The following is a 19626-nucleotide window of genomic DNA, read 5'->3' as shown; positions in this document are numbered from 1 at the left end:
GTAATTAATGGGTTTAAGAGATGTTACAGTAGGTCAACAGTGGCTTACATTGCTAATGGAATCTAATGCCGATGGATTGCATCAGATCAGTCTGTGGTGTTTAACAATTTAAAATGTTCAAGGACTTAATTTTCTACAGTGAAGATGGGCAAAAGCAAATACTGTACTTGGCTCATTGCTGGCTTAGAACTAATTGCGTCATGCAATTTTCTGCTTCTTGGCACTAAAGGTTATTCAATCAACACATTTTACTTTGTTCCAGAAGAATGACATCCTCTAGATTGAGTCAAATGACATCTTGTTTTCCCACCTTTTTCCGGGCAGGACCTGCAGACCTACTGTGATTTTCCAGACGTTACTGACATCAGTATTAAACACGCCAATAAGGAGGGCTCGATGGAGAGTCGAGTGGTTACCATCAATAAACAAGACGGCAAGACTCTGGTAAGACTGACGTCAGCCTCTCACCTCCACTAGCCTTTCTTAATATTCACATTGAAACAGCCACAGTATTGAAACCTCATTCTATCAAATTTAGTTTTTATTGGATTGTATAAATATTTTGACAATTGTATTCTCATCCTTTTTGCACTGTCTCAGGAGCTGGAGTTCAATTGCCTCTCTGAAGCTCTGTCCTTTATATCGCTGATTGATGGCTACTATCGTTTGACAACAGATGCACACCACTACCTCTGTAAAGAAGTGGCACCCCCTGCACTGGTGGAGGCCATTACCAGCCACTGTCATGGTCCCATTTCGTAAGTGAAGTTTGGAATTCTACCCTTATAGAGCACTGTGCATCATCTGATTGTGTATCAATAACTTACAGAGATGCATACATAGATACACTCTGTGCTTCTCCACAGAATGGATTTTGCAATTAATAGACTGCAAAAATCTGGGAACAAGCGGGGTCTGTACATCCTGCGATGCAGCGCTAAGGACTTTAACAAATACTTTTTGACCTTCACCGTGGGGGTATGTAATGTATTTAAGTTATAATTTTAGTACATAACAGATTTTTTTTTAATTAATTAATTTTGCCATTTTAGAAAACCTTTGTGTAGAATTTAAGCAGTTTGGAACATATTTAACTATCATGTCACAGGAACACTGATTTGATTATAATTTCTTGCTCCTGTGCTTTCCTTTAGGTATACGATGGAATTGAGTACAAGCACTGCCAGATCACTAAGGCTGCTAATGGAGAGTTCAATCTGAGTGGAACCAAAAGGAACTTCAGCAACCTCCAGGAATTGCTGAGCTGCTACCAGAAGGAGACTGTGCGCTCTGATGGCATAATTTTCCAGTTCAGCAAGTGTTGCCCACCCAAATCCAAAGGTAACTGAGTTTAAAGACTCACTCCAGCTATGTTGGAATTTTTCCTGTTGAAAAACAAAAACTATATCCCAAGGATAAATACAGTAATGTACACACACTTAATGGTAAAAATATATGTTTTGAGCAAAATATAATTTTTCTAGACACAACTGGGGCGGCAAATAGCCTAGTGGTTAGAGCGTTGGGCCAGTCACCGAAAGGTCGCTAGATCGAATCCTCGAGCTGATGTGGTAAAAATGGTTCTGCCCTTGAACAAGGCAGTTAACCCATTGTTCGTAGGCCGTCATTTTAAATAAGAATTTGTTCTTAACTGACTTGCCTGTTAAATTAAAAAATAAAAACTGGAAACTTCAAGCTGTAGGCCATTCAAGGGGTTCGTCTGATGTGATGTCACCGGCCTCCCCCTTGCTTGCCTACTTGTGCCATGTCATACCAAGACTAGCTATTGAATGTGCCTTCTGTTAAGTAAATCAGGTGATAAATGAGGTGAAAAGGAGACTGGAGTGCCACCTTAAATCTTGACTTTTTTTTTTTGCCTCTAAATCGGCAGAGAAGTTCTTTGACATGTTGAGGCATTGCTCCACTTAAACTCAATATACTGTCAATGGTTAAGGCTGATTTATATGGTCCTCTTGTTTTTCTTGACAGACAAGTCCAGTTTACTGGTATCCAGGAGTAACAAGGGCTCAGACGTGCCGCTCTCTCCCTCCCTACAGAAGCGCAACATCAACCAAATGGTGTTCCACAAGATCAGGAAAGAGGACCTGGAATATGTAAGCATTTCACGTTCAACACAGACACACAGTCTTATTTTCATTCATACAGCAAAATTGTAGATGTCATCATCTCACTGTTTAGTACAGTTTTGGATAACCAGCATGCAGTGTCTGTTTCTTATCAATGAAAGATTCAGGAATGCATCCTTTTATTGTAGACAATATCTTGTTTGTGTGTTTTTTAGACTGAGAGTCAAGGCCAAGGGACATTCACAAAGATCTTCAAAGGGGTCCGCAAGGAGCTGGGAGACTACGGGGAGATGCACCAAACAGACGTCATCATGAAAGTCCTGGACAAGGCCCACAGGAACTACTCGGAGGTAAGAAACTAAGATTATATACACATAGAAGACATTAAACAGTTTCCTGAGTTGATTGGAAAAAAAAGAAGTACTTAATCTTTCTACAAAGAAAGTAAGAGCAGGTGACTAATTGCCTGTGGTCATGTCTATTGGCATTATTGTCTTAAATCAGCCATTGTCTATGGTGGGCTGTAATGAATGATGACGGTGTTTATTAATGATGGTTATCTCTCTCCTTCTCTACAGTCTTTCTTTGAGGCAGCCAGCATGATGAGCCAGCTATCTCACAAGCACCTGGTGCTGAACTACGGCGTGTGTGTGTGCGGGGAGGAGAGTGAGTCAATCAATCTGTCCCAGTTGGGAAATGTATATAACAGATAAAGCAAGTGAATGAGTGTATCCCTCCATCCATAATACCTGCCTGCGTTTTAAGCTTAGGTTATTATCCTTTAATGTCCACTACCCTACTGTGACTGATGATCCTCTGACACGTTGTAATAATCTGTGTAACCTGAAGAAGAGACCACAGCAGAGTCAAGGTGGGCTATTCTTAGGGGGATTACAATACCGAGCTGTTTCATCAAAACCCTCTTACCTGACCATTCTTAATCTGCCAGCCTCTGTGCCCTATGAGTGTTCCTCTGCTGCTTTTAGATTGACCCATGTTGTCTCTGGTATGTAATGTAGTGCTGCATATGACTGGAGGGCCTGATTCGATGAAAGCTGATATAGCGATATTAATGCTTTATTGCAAAAAGGTTCGTTAATAGTGGCATTTGATAAATCCTTTGGGACAATGTCTTGTGTTTTAACCCCTGTAAAAATGCTGTTAACTCTTACAGATATCATGGTGCAGGAGTATGTGAAGTTTGGCTCCCTGGACACATACCTGAAGAAGAACAAAAACTCAGTCAACATCTTGTGGAAGCTTCAAGTGGCCAAGCAGCTTGCCTGGGCCATGCACTTCCTGGTAAGGCTGAACCCAACCTGTACTACAGACATGGCTGCTCATTGATAAAGGGACTCTATGGATAATTATACATTCTCAGCGTTACAAGCCACAGACTGCACCAGTCCATCAGTGCCTGCAGGAAGTTTGTGAATGTTTAGTTAGTTGGTGTGATGCACCTCTGCTCCTGACTGTCCCATCCCCTCTTGACTGTCCCGTCTCCTCCCCTCCTGACTGTCCCCTCCCCTCAATCCCGCAGGAGGAAAAGAACCTTGTTCATGGGAATGTCTGTGCCAAGAACGTCCTGCTGATCCGGGAAGAGGATCGGAAAACTGGGAATCCCCCCTTCATCAAGCTGAGTGACCCTGGTGTCAGCATCACTGTCCTGCCCAAAGATAGTGAGTTCTCCTCTCTCTTCCTCTGATACACCGGTGTTACCACTAGGCTGCCAGAAGGGGGCAACGTTTATCCATCAAAACTCAGTTGTGTGCAGGAAGTTACCCCAGCTTTGACCTGAGCCACACCTCTAAAGATCCTTGAATACCTCCGTTTTTACGACCTTTCACATCTTAAAATATTACAACCTAGATATTATATTCAAATCATATTGTACTATTTCAGAGTTATGATTATTGAACACTAAATGCTGTGTGAATTGATTGTCAATGAATTATTAATTACATATTATGGTCTGGCCCAGTTTTGGTTGAGCGAATCCCCTGGGTGCCTCCTGAATGTATTGAGGATTCTACCAACCTGAGCCTTGCAGCAGACAAGTGGAGCTTTGGCACAACGCTGTGGGAGATCTGCAGTGGAGGGGAGAAACCACTGGCGACACTGGACAACTCTAAGGTGAGGATCACATCAGCTATACCAGTAGGTTATGTTTTAGAAATATGTAGCAGTATGTTTACACTAATGCAACTTGATATGCAGTCCTACTACAAACAAACATACCTCTAATGATTCTTTGGTTCAGAAAAACCTATTTTACGAGGACCGCCACCAGCTGCCTGCTCCTAAGTGGACTGAGCTTGCTAACCTGATCACCAGCTGCATGGACTACGAGCCCACGTTCAGACCCTCTTTCAGGGTCATCATCAGGGACCTCAACAGCCTGTTCACTCCTGGTCAGTGCATTGCTACAGTCATTGCAGATTTAAACTGGGTCATACTGATGGGTCCTAAGGTCTCTACATTATGTTGATTGTCTCAAGGAGGTCATGATTATTATAATTGTCACACATCATGTTGTTATAGGAAGAGGAAATTGTGGGTGTAATGGTGGCCATATTACCAGCCTATATTATATCTAGGTTGTTACCGGTGTTTGTGTTTTAGGTGGACCAAGTGCTGCTAGGGGCTTAAAAGAGATGGGGAGAATCCAAGCAGACATGGAAAAAATACAAGTCTCTGCAAAAAATACTGTCATTCTTGAACATGTGTGATTTGATATTGTGCTGTTTTTGCCCACAGAATATGAGCTGATTGTGGAGAGTGACCTCCTGCCAAACAGAACAGCAGCGTCACCATGGGTCACTGGGGCTTTTGAGAACCAGGAGCCAGTCCAGTTTGAGGAGAGACACCTCATCTTCCTACAGCAGTTAGGCAAGGTAAGGAACCACAGTATCACAGCCAATGATGGCCACAAGCTAAGGAATCACACTCATTGTCATGAACAATGATGACCACAGATGATCATTCATGGTCTTTGAACACCACACAGTGTTCTCGTTTGTGGATGTGTCTGATTCCGTCTCAAAGCGCTTCATTAAGTAATCAGCTGAATTTAATGTCATCTCTTCCGTCCTACTTAATCATGTTGGTTTCTTCCATCAGGGTAACTTTGGCAGTGTGGAGATGTGCCGATACGACCCACTCCAGGACAACACTGGGGAGGTTGTGGCTGTGAAGAAGCTTCAGCACAGCACGGCAGAGCACATGCGGGACTTTGAGCGGGAGATCGAGATACTAAAGTCTCTTCAGCATGAGAATATCGTCAAATATAAAGGAGTGTCTTACAGCGCAGGTACCGTGTGACGTGTGGGATTGGCTTGATTCCTCGCATCCTTTCCTCCTTTCGAAAAAGGTCCAATTGAAATTACTCTCCACTACTGCATCATCAGGCAAATTACGTTTACAGAAGAGGAATCCCAAAATACGTATGTAAAGTGGTAAGGTACATCTATGTATAGATCTATACATGGATAAGTAGCATACCATTTTACATGTGCATGATTTTCTCCTCCGAGAAAACAACAGGTGATTCAAAGGGGGTGTGGCGGATTTCAAAACAATTCTGCAATAGGATACACCTGAGTATCTTTGGCCGGAGGAGGCAATCGAGGAGAGGAGCTAACTCCTCAGTTCACTTTACAAGTCACTGTCCTACATATGGCAACAACTTATGTCTCTGTGTCCAGTATGAAGGAAGTTAGAGGTACAGTAGTTGTGCGAGCCAATGCTAACTAGCATTAACGCAATGACTGGAGGTCTATGGGTATTTATACTGAACAAAACTATTAACCCAACATGCAACAATTTCAATGATATTACTGAGTAAATCAATCAATTGAAATAAATAAATTAGGCCCTAATCTATGGAATTCACATGACTGGGCAGGGGCGCAGCCATAGGTAGGCCTGGGAGGGCATAGGCCCACCCACTGGGGAGCCAGCCCCAGTCAATCAGAATCATTTTTTTCCCACAAAAGGGCTTTATTACAGACAGAAATACTCAGTTTAATCAGCTGTCCTGGTGGCTGTTCTCAGACGATCCCGCAGGTGGAGAGGCCGGGTGTGGAGGTCCTGGGCTGGCGTGGTTAACGTGGTCTGCGGTTGTGAGGCCGGTTGGACGTAATGCCACATTCTCTAAAACGAAGTTGGAGGTAGCTTATGGTAGAGAAATTAACATTCAATTATCTGGCAATAGCTCTGGTGGACATTCCTGCAATCAGCATGCTAATTTCACACTCCCTCAAAACTTGAGACATCTGTGTCATTAGGTTGTGTGACAAAACTGCACATTTTAGAGTGGCCTTTTATTGTCCCCAGCACAAGGTGCACCGGTGTAATGATCATACTGTTTAATCAGCTTCTTGATATGCCACACCTGTCAGGTGGATGGATTATCTTGTCATAGGAGAAATTCCCACTAACAGGGATGTAAACAAATTTGTGCACAACATTTGAGCGAAAGAAGCTTATTGTGCATATGGAACATTTCGGGTCATGAAACACGGGACCAACACTTTACATGTTGCTTTAATATTTTTGTTCAATGTACTAGCATGCTAGCAGATACCCATAAACTTCCAGCCATTGCGCTAACGCTTCATTGCCAAAACCCTGAAGTATACCTTTTAAGGCTCAAGTTTAAAGTTTTAATGTCACATACACAAGTACAATGAAATGTCTTTCTTGCAAACTCAAAACCCAACAATGCAATAATCAATAACAATGTAATACTAGAAAAAAACACATGAGAAATAAGATGAAATATGAAGAACACAATAAGTAAGTAAACATACTATGTACATGGTCAGTTCCAATACCATATTTACAATGTGCAGGGATACTGGAGTGATGGAGGTAGATGTGTGTAGGAGTAAGGGGACTAGGCAACAGGATAAAATAAACAGAGTAGCAGCAGCTTGCATGTGAGTAGGTGTGTAGAGTGTATAAATGTATGTTCATATTTTGTGTGAGTGAGAAAATGATGGCGTGAGTGTGTAGGGCCCTGTAAGTGTGCGTCAAGACACTGAAATATAAGGTCAATAAGATGCAAGGTAAACTCGGTCCGTGTAGCTTTTTATCAGTCGTATTGCTTGGGGCTATAAGATGTTCAAGAGCCTGTTGGTGTCAGACTTGATGCACCAGTACCTCTTGCGATGCGGCAGCAGAGAAAATTGTCTATGGCTTGGGTGGTTGGGGTCTTAGACGATTTTCCAGGCCGCCTTTTCACACCGCCTGATATAGAGGCCCTGGATGGCAGGGAGCTCGGCCCCAGTGATGTACTGGGCTGTCCGCATAACCCTCTGTAGCAATACCCTCTGTAGCAATACCCTCTGTAGCATAACCCTCTGTAGCATAACCCTCTGTAGCATAACCCTCTGTAGCATAACCCTCTGGCACCACGCTGCCAGTCACTGACCTCCTCCCTGTAGGCTGACTCATTGTTGCCTGTGATCAGGCCTACCACCGTTGTGTCGTCAGCGAACTTGATAATGGTGTTAGTCGTGCATGGCCACACAGTCGTGGGCGAAGTCGAAGATCCAGTAACCTGTTAGTCCAGGATCCGATCATTAGTAACCCGTTTGCTTCTGAAAAGATAAGTCTAGAATACACTTTTTTGGTGTTTTTTTTGTGTGTTTAAAAAAAAATGTACCCCCTTTTTCTCCCCAATTTCGTGGTATCCAATTGTTAGTAGCTACTATCTTGTCTCATCACTACAACTCCCGTACGGGCTCGGGAGAGACGAAGGTTGAAAGTCATGCGTCCTCCGATACACAACCCAACCAAGCCACACTGCTTCTTAACACAGCGCGCATCCAACCCGGAAGCCAGCCACACCAATGTGTCGGAGGAAACACCGTGCACCTGGCAACCTTGGTTAGCGCGCACTGCGCCCGGCCCGCCACAGGAGTCGCTGGTGCACAGAAGGTGAATAGTAGTTGCCTTGTAACTCCAACAGATCCTTTTAATTCAGTCAGAAGACAAGACAAGTTCAGCAAGTTATTCGTAGAATCCTAAGTCAGTGCAGAGGTGAATGTTTCTCTATTTGTTTGTTGTCTGCAGGTCGGAGAAACCTGCGACTGATCATGGAATACCTGCCCTATGGGAGTCTGAGAGATTACCTCATCAAGAACAAGCAGAGAATAGACCACATGAAACTGGTGCATTATACCGCTCAGATATGCAAGGTACTGATAGTGACCAGATATGAAAGTAACTTTTAATCTTTTGATTATAATGGTTTTATTCTTCCATATCCAGATATCTACCCTCAACTGATGCCTGATGTTTACCATATGGTGATAGTTCATAACATTCTAATACAGACTGCAACCTAGTGGGAAGTAAAGGTAAAGCATGTATGAGGTCTGAACGTTTTTGTCTTTGTTCTTTTGTGTGCGCAGGGTATGGAGTACCTGGCAACCAAGCGCTACATCCACAGAGATCTGGCAACCCGGAACATCCTGGTAGAGAGTGAGCTGAGGGTGAAGATAGGGGACTTTGGCCTGAGCAAGGTCCTGCCCCAGGACAAGGAGTACTATATGGTCAAGGAGCCTGGAGAGAGCCCCATCTTCTGGTTAGACACATTTAGCAGCCCCTCCAGGATTCTGCTATCTTTTTTAGCAAAATTAACAATTCCTTGCTTATTATCATCATTGAAATCATTGCATATTGTGAAAATCATTTTTAAAAACGCTGCAAATTCTGGAGGGACAGTTTTATTCGGTCACTGGCAGAAAAGTTTATATTTTTGTAGTGACCAATGATATTTCTTGAAGTCAACCAACATAATCGTTTAAAGTAGGACTAGGCTGTTTACATATAATTACTACATACCGGTATTGAGGCATTTCCACCGCCATTTCTCACACGTTTTTACAGACACAAAAGGATCGCAACATGTCGAATGAAGATATTAATCTGCCAGAATTTATAAAATTGTACTGAAACTTCCTGTTTCTAACAAAGCTGTCGTGATGATTATTTATACAGTTTGCCTTTACTCGCATAAAAACTGTGGATGGAAACATGGTTACAGAGAAAAATAAGGGAAAAGTGACTTTTTGATGATAAAGACAAAACAAACAAGCCACAGTGTGGAAATGATAGCAAAAATTGGTAAATGCTGAAAATTATTTTGGGTTGAAGTTGACTAAACAGTTTAAAACACGTGTCAAAACTCATTGCATGGAGGGCCGAGTGTTTGCAGGTTTTCACTCCTCCCGTGTACGCGATTAGATTAATTGGGGTCACTGATTAGTTAGGAACTCCCCTCACCTGGTTGTTAATCTTAATTGGATACAAATTGAAAGGTGAAACCAAATACCAGCAGACACTTGGCCATGGAATGAGTTTGACACCCCTGTTTTAAAACAGTCAGAATAGAGAAAGCTCCGTTAAATCCAATTAGAATTTGTGTTGCCATCCTAGGGTCATGCACTACTCGAAGCTTATTTAGAACTTTCATTATTCAAAAACATAAACAACTGTCAAATGCCATCATTCTGTAAAAAAAATTTGATAATATTGTGATATGATACTGTATTTTGAACATATCGTCCAGCCCTAGTTTAGAGTTCTATGAACTGTGCAATCTTGATCCTGACTTTATTGTTAGTTCCTGTGTTAGATTTGTGCTTTAGCTGTTCGTTTTCACCCATTTCCTTGGCTTCCTATGTGGTGTAACTGTAATTCCTAGTCATCCTTTTTTTGAGAGAAGAATAAGAGAGAGATTTGGGACACTTTTTTGTGTTGTTGTGCAGGTATGCCCCAGAGTCTCTGACGGAAAGCAAGTTCTCTGTGGCTTCTGACATCTGGAGCTTTGGTGTAGTGCTCTATGAACTGTTCACCCACAGCGACAAGAACTGCAGCCCTCCTGCAGTGAGTTCATCCCTCTCTCTCCCTTCTCTGATTTTTTTTTTTCTTCAAATACAGCTAATATGTTGTCTCATTAAATACTTGATACTTGTACAGTGGGGCAAAAAGTATTTAGTCAGTCACCAATTGTGCAAGTTCTCCCACTTAAAAAGATGAGAGGCCTGTAATTTTCATCATAGGTACACTTCAACTATGACAGACAAAATGAGAAGAAAAAAAATCCAGAAAATCACATTGTAGGATTTTTAATGAATTTATTTGCAAATTATGGTGGAAAATAAGTATTTGGTCACCTACAAACAAGCAAGATTTCTGGCTCTCACAGACCTGTAACTTCTTCTTTAAGAGGCTCCTCTGTCCTCCACTCGTTACCTGTATTAATGGCACCTGTTTGAACTTGTTATCAGTATAAAAGACACCACAACCTCAAACAGTCACACTCCAAACTCCACTATGGCCAAGACCAAAGAGCTGTCAAAGGACACCAGAAACAAAATTGTAGACCTGCACCAGGCTGGGAAGACTGAATCTGCAATAGGTAAGCAGCTTGGTTTGAAGAAATCAACTGTGGGAGCAATTATTAGGAAATGGAAGACATACAAGACCACTGACAATCTCCCTCGAACTGGGGCTCCACGCAAGATCTCACCCCGTGGAGTCAAAATGATCACAAGAACGGTGAGCAAAAATCCCAGAACCACACGGGGGGACCTATTGAATGACCTGCAGAAATCTGGGACCAAAGTAACAAAGTCTACCATCAGTAACACACTACGCCGCCAGGGACTCAAATCTTGCAGTGCCAGACGTGTCCCCCTGCTTAAGCCAGTACATGTCCAGGCCCGTCTGAAGTTTGCTAGAGAGCATTTGGATGATCCAGAAGAAGATTGGGAGAATGTCATATGGTCAGATGAAACCAAAACAATACATACTGTGAAGCATGGGGGTGGAAACATCATGCTTTGGGGCTGTTTTTCTGCAAAAGGACCAGGACGACTGATCCGTTTAAAGGAAAGAATGAATGGGGCCATGTATCGTGAGATTTTGAGTGAAAACCTCCTTCCATCAGCAAGGGCATTGAAGATGAAACGTGGCTGGGTCATTCAGCATGGCAATGATCCCAAACACACCGCCCGGGCAATGAAGGAGTGGCTTCGTAAGAAGCATTTCAAGGTCCTGGAGTGGCCTAGCCAGTCTCCAGATTTCAACCCCATAGAAAATCTTTGGAGGGAGTTGAAAGTCCGTGTTGCCCAGCAACAGCCCCAAAACATCACTGCTTTAGAGGAGCTCTGCATGAAGGAATGGGCCAAAATACCAGCAACAGTGTGTGAAAACCTTGTGAAGACTTACAGAAAACGTTTGACCTCTGTCATTGCCAACAAAGGGTATATAACAAAGTATTGAGATAAACTTTTGTTATTGACCAAATACTTATTTTCCACCATAATTTGCAAATAAATTCATTAAAAATCCTACATTGTGATTTTCTGGATTTTTTTTCTCATTTTGTCTGTCAGAGTTGAAGTGTACCTATGATGAAAATTACAGGCCTCTCTCATCTTTTTAAGTGGGAGAACTTGCACAATTGGTGGCTGACTAAAGGCCCCATGGTGTCAAGGGGAACATCAGGGTAATTTTAATAGGCTACGTTAAGATCACATAGCCTGTTAAAACAAACTATGGGGGCCTCCCGGGTGGCGCAGTGGTCTAGGGCACTGCATCGCAGCGCTAGCTGTGCCACCAGAGACTCTGGGTTCGCGCACAGGCTCTGTCGCAGCTGCCCGCGACCGGGAGGTCCATGGGGCGACGCTCAATTGGCCTTGCGTCGTCCGGGTTAGGGACGAATACAGCTAAGCACGGGCAAAATCCTAGAGGAAAACCTGGTTCAGTCTAATTAATTCCAACACATTTGGAGAAAATTGCACCTTTCAGCAGGACAGTAACCTAAAGCACAAGTCCAAATCTACACTGGTTGCTTGCCGAGACGACATTGAATGTTCCTGAGTGGCCTAGCTACAGTTTTGACTGAAATCGGCTTGAAAATATAGTATTGTCTCAGGGGGGTGTATACTTATCTAATCAAGATATATATGTAAGTGTTTTATTTTTCATATGTTTCATAAATATTTGCTTTTTTTTGGCATTAGAGTATTTTGTGTAGATTTTGTGTAAAATAAAACACTTACAAATATAATGAAATCCATCTTAATCCTAATTTGTAACACCACCAAATAAGAAAAAATTGAAGGAGTGTGAGTACTTTCTGAAGGCACTGTATGTTAAGACACATTGTCCCAGACTCTACTTGAGTCTATTTGTATACACATGAGCCTGCACATAAAGGAAAGTATACTGTATGTGTGCAATAGAGACAAAAAAAAAACTGCTAACATCCCTGTGTTACACTGACCTAGTTTACATATACTTGTTTGATCATTTGTAGTTCACACCTGACCAACCATCCTTTCTCCACATCCTCAGATGTTCATGGGCATGATGGGTAATGACAAGAAGGGCCAGCTGATTGTTTATCATCTCATTGAGCTCCTCAAGTCGGGCAGCAGGCTGCCTCAACCTGTGGGCTGTCCCATGGAGGTAAGGGCTGGGTTGTAGTCATTATGTCCGTTTTGTCTTGCATTGTTCAGTCTATATAGTGCGTATGCCTTTCTTAATGAGGCAGTGTCATATGTGTAAAAGAGGGGTTGCGGTTTCCACAGTTAACTTAGTACCTTAACTGAGCAATGTGAGTGAATGGTAACATGTTTATGTTACAATCAGATTTCAATGAATATATACCATAGGAAGGCTACCAGTTGTGACCATCCCAAATAAACATGTCTTTGGTTCTCTCTCTCGTTCTCTCAGATGCATGAGATAATGCAGGAATGCTGGGATAAAGACCCATGTTTGCGGCCCTCCTTCAAGGAGCTGGCCCTGCGTGTCGACCTGTTCCGTGACAGCAAGGATACGTAGACAAACACCCTAAGTGCCCCTCTTCTAAGAGACTGTTTTTCTGCATTCACTTGGTTGCCGTGTGTGTGTGTGTGTGCGTGTGCGTGTGTGTGTGTGCGTGTGTGTGTGTGACCGCCCCCCCTGTCCTTTTGCAGTGTGGCAATAGATTGGACTGAGAACAAGATCTTCTACCAGGACACTATAGAGACACTTGTATCAAACAAGGTCTCATTTCTCTTGAGTGTGTTTTTTCTTTTCTTCTCCAGCCCTTTGTTTTCTAAGCTAGCAGGGCTAGCCTTCACCTTTCTGTCCCCCCATCTGAAAAATGAAAGTATGCTGGACTGATGGAACGGAATGTTTCTTCTATTTGTGTCGTTTTCTGGATGTATATACATATATTTGTGTACATATGTCAAGAGGATTTTATAATTTTATAAAATGAAAAGAATACACTGCAGTCTGTATTTGAAATGTTAGACAAGAAGTCAGTGTAAATGAAGTACATTTAGAGATGTAAAAATCCATTGATTTAAAATTCCATTGTGAAGCAGGTGTTGTAAGATTAAAATATATATCCATGCTATATGAAAAAGGGTTGTAGAATGTTTTTCAAAAACCCGTTAGTGGGGTCAGTAATTTCTTCTGCTGGCCTTACAGTCAATAATACTATGTTCAAGGTCTGTACAGATTATAGGACTCTTCTGATACTTTGTACACAGTCAGAACTCTGCTTGAGGATAGTTCAACAGTAGTTGAGAGTGTGTGACACTCATTCCTTCCATATCCCATGTCCATTCTAAAAATATCCCTTCAACCGAACAGGCTACTCATCATATCACTCCTCAAATCACAAGATCTCTTTCATTTGTATAGGGTCACACTATCAGTATAATCTTAGTGTGACATGAGCTCTTCAATTTCACTAGTTGGGTTTGTCAGCTAACATTGAACTCTATCAAGACATTATGGTGCATAGTCCTACACAATCCCTTTCATATACTTGACACCACTTGCCTTTAAGTTCCTAGAGATACTTTATTTTTCCTAGAGCTACTTTATTATTGCAACATCTCATGCATTTTCTCCCCACATCATTACAAAATGGGAGTGTTACAAACTAGTGTATCAAATCCAGGGGTCACAACTGGTCAGTGAATAAACCCAGGTACAAGTTTACTGACGTTTTTCAAAGATTATGACAGATTCTTCTATTTGTTAAAATGTGTCTACATGCATTCCCCTCCATATGTATTTGGACATTGAATATTTTTTTTGGGGGGGGGGCTTTATATTCCATACTCCATACTTTATACTTTGGATTTGAGATCAAATGTTTCATATGAAGCGACAGTACAGAATGCCAGATCTTATTTGAGGGTATTTTCATACATACAGTGCCTTCAGAAAGTATTCACACCCCTTGACTTTTTCAACATTTTGTTACAGCCTGAATTTAAAATGGATTAAATTGAGATTGTGTGTCACTGATCTACACACAATACCCCATAATGTCAAAGTGGAATTATGTTTTTAGACATTTTTACAAATTAATTAAAAATGAAAAGCTGGAATGTCTTGAGTCAATTAGTAATCAACCTTTTTGTTATGGCAAGCCTAAATAAGTTCAGGAATAAAAATGTTCATTGCAAGTCACATAAGTTGCATGGACTCACGCTGTTTGCAATAATAGTGTTTAACATGATTTTTGAATGACTACCCCATCTCTCTACCCCACACATAAAAGTATCTGTTGATCCCAAGCACACATTCAACCAGGGAGGTTTTCCAATGCCTTACAAAGAAGGTCATCTATTGGTAGATTGGTAAAAATAAAATAAAAAGCAGACATTGAATCCCCATTTGAGCATGGGGAAGTTATTAATTACACTTTGCATGGTGTATCAATACACCCAGTCACTACAAAGATACAAGCGTCCTTCCTAACTCAGTTGCCGGAGAGGAAGGAAACCACTCAGGGATTTCACCATGAGGCCAATTGTGATTTTAAAACCATTAAAGACTTCAATGGCTGTGATATAAAACTGAAGTTGGATCAACAACATTGTAGTTACTCCGCAATACTAATTTAAATGACAGGGTGAAAAGAAGAAAGCATTCTGTTTTCAATAAGGCACTAAAGAAATACTGCAAAAACTGTGGCAAAGAAATACACTTTTGTTCTTGAATAAAAAGCATTATTTTGGGGTAAATACAACACATCAAATGTATTTATATAGCCCTTTGTACCTCAGCTGATATCTCAAAGTGCTGTACAGAAACCAAGCTTAAAATCCCAAACAGCAAGCAATGCAGGTGTTGAAGCACGTTGGCTAGGAAAAACTCCCTAGAAAGGCCAAAACCTAGGAAGAAACCTAGAGAGGAACCAGGCTATGAGGGGTGGCCAGTCCTCTTCTGGCTGTGCCGGGTGGAGATTATGACAGAACATGGCCAAGATGTTCAAATGTTCATAAATGACCAGCATGGTCAAATAATAGGTCTGGGACAGGTAGCACGTCCGGTGAACAGGTCAGGATTCCATAGCCGCAGGCAGAACAGTTGAAACTGGAGCAGCAGCACGGCCAGGTGGTCATCATGCCAGGTAGTCCTGAGGCATGGTCCTAGGGCTCAAGTCCTCCGAGAGAGAGAAAGAAAGAGAGAAAGAGAGAATTAGAGAGAGCATACTTAAATTCACACAGGACACCGGATAAGACAGGAGAAGTACTCCAGATATACAAACTGACCCTAGCCCCCCGACACAAACTACTGCAGCATAAATACTGGAGGCTGAGACAGGAGGGGTCAGGAGACACTGTGGCCCCATCCGATGATACCCCCAGACAGGGCCAAACAGGAAGGATATAACCCCACCCACTTTGCCAAAGCACAGCCCCCACACCACTAGAGGGATATCTTCAACCACCAACTTACCATCCTGAGACAAGGCCGAGTATAGCCCACAAAGATCTCCGCCACGGCACAACCCAAGGGGGGGCGCCAACCCAGACAGGAATATCACATCAGTGACTCAACCAACTCAATCCACCGCGTTTGTGTCTCTCACATGGGTAGGCAGACCATTCCATAAAAATGGAGCTCTATAGGAGAAAGCCCTGCCTCCAGCTGTTTGCTTAGAAATTCTAGGGAAAATTAGGAGGCCTGTGTCTTGTGACCGTAGCGTACGTGTAGGTATGTACGGCAGGACCAAATCGGAGAGATAGGTAGGAGCAAGCCCATGTAATGCTTTGTAGGTTAGCAGTAAAACCTTGAAATCAGCCCTTGCTTTGACAGGAAGCCAGTGTAGAGAGGCTAGCACTGGAGTAATATGATCAAATTTTTTGGTTCTAGTCAGGATTCTAGCAGCCGTATTTAGCACTAACTGAAGTTTATTTAGTGCTTTATCTGGGTAGCCGGAAAGTAAAGCATTGCAGTAGTCTAACCTAGAAGTAACAAAAGCATGGATTAATTTTTCTCCATCATTTTTGGACAGAAAGTTTCTGATTTTTGCAATGTTACGTAGATGGAAAAAAGCTGCCCTTGAAACAGTTTTGATATGTTCTTCAAAAGAGAGATCAGGGTCCAGAGTAACGCCGAGGTCCTTCACAGTTTTATTTGAGACGACTGTACAACCATTAACATTAATTGTCAGATTCAACAGAAGATCTCTTTGTTTCTTGGGACCTAGAACAAGCATCTCTGTTTTGTCCGAGTTTAAAAGTAGAAAGTTTGCAGCCATCCACTTCCTTATGTCTGAAATACAGGCTTCTAGCAAGGGCAATTTTGGGGCTTCACCATGTTTCATTGAAATGTACAGCTGTGTGTCATCCGCATAACAGTGAAAGTTAACGTTATGTTTTTCGAATGACATCCCCAAGAGGTCAAATATATAGTGAAAACAATAGTGGTCCTAAAACGGAACCTTAAAGAACACCGAAATGTACAGTTGATTTGTCAGAGGACAAGTCATTCACAGAGGCAAACGGATATCTTTCCGACAGATAAGATCTAAACCAGGCCAGAACTTGTCCGTGTAGACCAATTTGGGTTTCCAATCTCTCCAAAAGAATGTGGTGATCGATGGTATCAAAAGCAGCACTAAGGTCTAGGAGCACGAGGACAGATGCAGAGCCTCGGTCTGATGCCATTAAAAGGTCATTTACCACATCACTGAGTACCGCTCAGTATTTCCAAACATGACAGTGGCTCTATCATGTTATGGGTATGCTTGTCATTTGAAAGGACTAGGTAGGTTGTTTAGGATAAAAAATAAATGGAATTGGGCTAAGCACAGGCAAACCCCTAGAGGAAAACTGGTTCAGTCTGCTTTCCAACAGACACTGGGAGACATTCAACTTTCAACAGGAAAATAACCTAAAACACAAGGCCAAATATACACTGGAGTTGCTTACCAAGACAATGTTGAATGTTCCTGTGTGGCCTAGTTACAGTTTTGACTTAAATTGTCTTGAAAATCTATGGTAAGACTTGAAAATGGCTGTCTAGCCATGATCAACAACCAACTTAACAGAGCTGGACATATTTAAAAAAACAACAATGGGCAAAATATTGTACAATCCAGATGTGCAAAGCTCTTGGAGACTTAGACTCCCAGCTGTAATCTCTTCCAAAGGTGCATCAAACATGTATTGACTCAGGGGGTTGAATGCTTATCTAATCAAGCAGTTTGTTTTGATTGTGTTTTGGATTATGTTTTGCCCAATAGTAACTGAATGATGACTAGAGTCATTTTATTTCTAATTAAGTAGGTAAGATTATTTTGAACACTTCAAATGAATCCTGATAAGAAAAATCATGAATAATGATGCCGTTCAGAGGCTGCAACAAAATGCTACCCTCTCACAATTACCAATAACAGGGAAGATAAGCATTTTTTGGGGAGTATGATCTTTGTGCCTCTGTAACCTCACTCATACATTCATGATTCATTTATGATTATCCATAATCATGGTAGCATCCACTTAATGTTTCTTCAATGATATGACTAAATGATTCATTCATGATTTTCCTTATTAGGATGAATGTAGACTCCAAAATGGCACAAGACATGATTCACCATTCAGTTCCTGTTGGGAAAAACATCATCCAAAACAAACTGCAAATTCATCCAAAACGTTTGTAGAGTCACAAGCTTGATGTAGTCCTTGCATACAAGAAATACTACACTTTTGACTACTTTAATACACTAAGTGAATTTGTCCAAATGGGGGGACTAGATACATAGTGTTTTCATTTCTTAACAGTAAAACAGATACAATGGGTATAGAAAGTCACCACCCCTGTTCAAAATGTTCACCTTTTGATGTTGCCTTACAGCCTAAAATGAAAACACATCCAATTATTTACAGACAGTAGCCCACAATATCTAAGTAAATGTTTCTTTCTAAAAAATATGAAAATTAATTAAAAGTAAAACAGTAAAATACCCTATTTGGATAGGTGAATGTCCTTGAGTGGCCTAGTCAGAGCCCCGACCTAAATCCTGTTGAATCTGTGGAATGACTTGAGTGCAGCCCCTGAGCGGTCACCTTGCAATTTGACTGAGCGTGAACAATTTTACAAGGAAGAATGGGCAAATATTGCACAGTCTAGCTGTGCGAAGTTAGTGGAGAAGTGTTCAAAGAGACTCATGACTGTAATTCAAGCAAAAGGTGGTTCCACCAAGTATTAACTCAGGGGGGTGTTCACTTATCCAAATAGGTTATTTTACTGTGTTAAATAAAATAAAAACCTCAAACTGTATTACATTTTCTCACTTGGATATTGTGGGTTACTTACTGTGTGAAAATAAAGCTGGAAAAAATCTGATTTGATGTGTTTTCATTTCAGGCTGTAAGGCAACTAAAGGTTAACATTCTGACTTTCTATACCCACTGTATGTCTCAAAGTACTCTCAAAAAGAACATGACATTCTATACTGTCGCCTATATGAAACATTCTGTCTTAAATACAAAATGCTGGAGTATAGAGCCACATTTTTTAGAAGTGCTCACTGTCCAAAAACGTATGGATTGTATTTGCTTCTGCTGCATTTTATTACTGTACAACTCTGGAAAATGTGTTACATTGACTTGAATTCTCACACTCAACCATGCTCTCTGTTTTTAAAGGTTCAGCTCAGGGGAAAACCAATCCCTTTCAGAGGACATGCACCCTAGTGAGAGGGAGAAGTGGGAGTTGGCATACGTCGTGAAAACAGTGAATCAAGCATTGCTATGTAGTAGGACTGTCTACAATCTTCAATGGTTCCTTCTCCTGTGCAGAGAGCAGGAAACCTGTTGAGATACCAAACAGATGGGGCATGGACAGTTGAAAAGGGCTGTCAGATGTTGTAAATGGACTAGTTTGCCCTAATATTCATCATTCATTTCCTTCAGACAATTATGTAATGATGAACATGCTTGATTCTCAAGGCAAGGGCAAATTACACCATTAGTGATGGGGTTGTCTCCATGTTGGCACACACCATGGACTCTAAGCATACACACATGATTTAATCAATTATTAGGTTGTGGGTCTTGGTCCAGTAATGACAGTAATGCTTAATTTTGACTGCACATTTTAGTGGTCTATGATGGTCATGTTGTAGGATACAACCAACCTAATACAACCATAGAATAGATACAACCACAACTCCCTTTGCTGTATGAGCTCCAGAGTGGCGCAGCAGTCTACGAAA

The 19626-nt window shown here is 41.6% G+C and overlaps 1 protein-coding gene across 4 annotated transcripts in view; it reads left to right on the top strand.

The window, feature by feature from the left end:
• Nucleotides 1–13529, top strand: part of jak2b (Janus kinase 2b) — a 39156-nt gene extending 25627 nt beyond the window's left edge. For 3 of the 4 annotated variants that reach the window (XM_021605570.3, XM_021605568.3, XM_090237198.1), the window contains 18 exons: nucleotides 325–444; nucleotides 601–758; nucleotides 867–978; nucleotides 1155–1341; nucleotides 1990–2114; nucleotides 2303–2437; nucleotides 2666–2753; nucleotides 3262–3389; nucleotides 3628–3766; nucleotides 4069–4220; nucleotides 4348–4498; nucleotides 4845–4981; nucleotides 5208–5397; nucleotides 8166–8290; nucleotides 8507–8679; nucleotides 9866–9983; nucleotides 12462–12575; nucleotides 12846–13529. In XM_021605570.3, the coding sequence (XP_021461245.1) occupies nucleotides 325–444; nucleotides 601–758; nucleotides 867–978; nucleotides 1155–1341; nucleotides 1990–2114; nucleotides 2303–2437; nucleotides 2666–2753; nucleotides 3262–3389; nucleotides 3628–3766; nucleotides 4069–4220; nucleotides 4348–4498; nucleotides 4845–4981; nucleotides 5208–5397; nucleotides 8166–8290; nucleotides 8507–8679; nucleotides 9866–9983; nucleotides 12462–12575; nucleotides 12846–12953 (2460 nt within the window). In that variant the 3' untranslated portion in view covers nucleotides 12954–13529. Of the gene's footprint in view, nucleotides 1–324; nucleotides 445–600; nucleotides 759–866; nucleotides 979–1154; nucleotides 1342–1989; nucleotides 2115–2302; nucleotides 2438–2665; nucleotides 2754–3261; nucleotides 3390–3627; nucleotides 3767–4068; nucleotides 4221–4347; nucleotides 4499–4844; nucleotides 4982–5207; nucleotides 8031–8165; nucleotides 8291–8506; nucleotides 8680–9865; nucleotides 9984–12461; nucleotides 12576–12845 lie in introns of all 4 variants that reach the window. The other variant, XR_016496555.1, reaches the window with a different exon arrangement.
• The last annotated feature ends 6097 nt before the right edge of the window (nucleotides 13530–19626 follow it).

Source organism: Oncorhynchus mykiss, chromosome 6, assembly GCF_057628025.1.
Source record: "Oncorhynchus mykiss isolate SJ-2025 chromosome 6, ASM5762802v1, whole genome shotgun sequence".
Taxonomy (NCBI): Eukaryota; Metazoa; Chordata; class Actinopteri; order Salmoniformes; family Salmonidae; genus Oncorhynchus; species Oncorhynchus mykiss.
The sequence above is the reverse complement of the archived record's forward strand: the minus strand, read 5'-3'. Positions and strand labels throughout refer to the sequence as shown.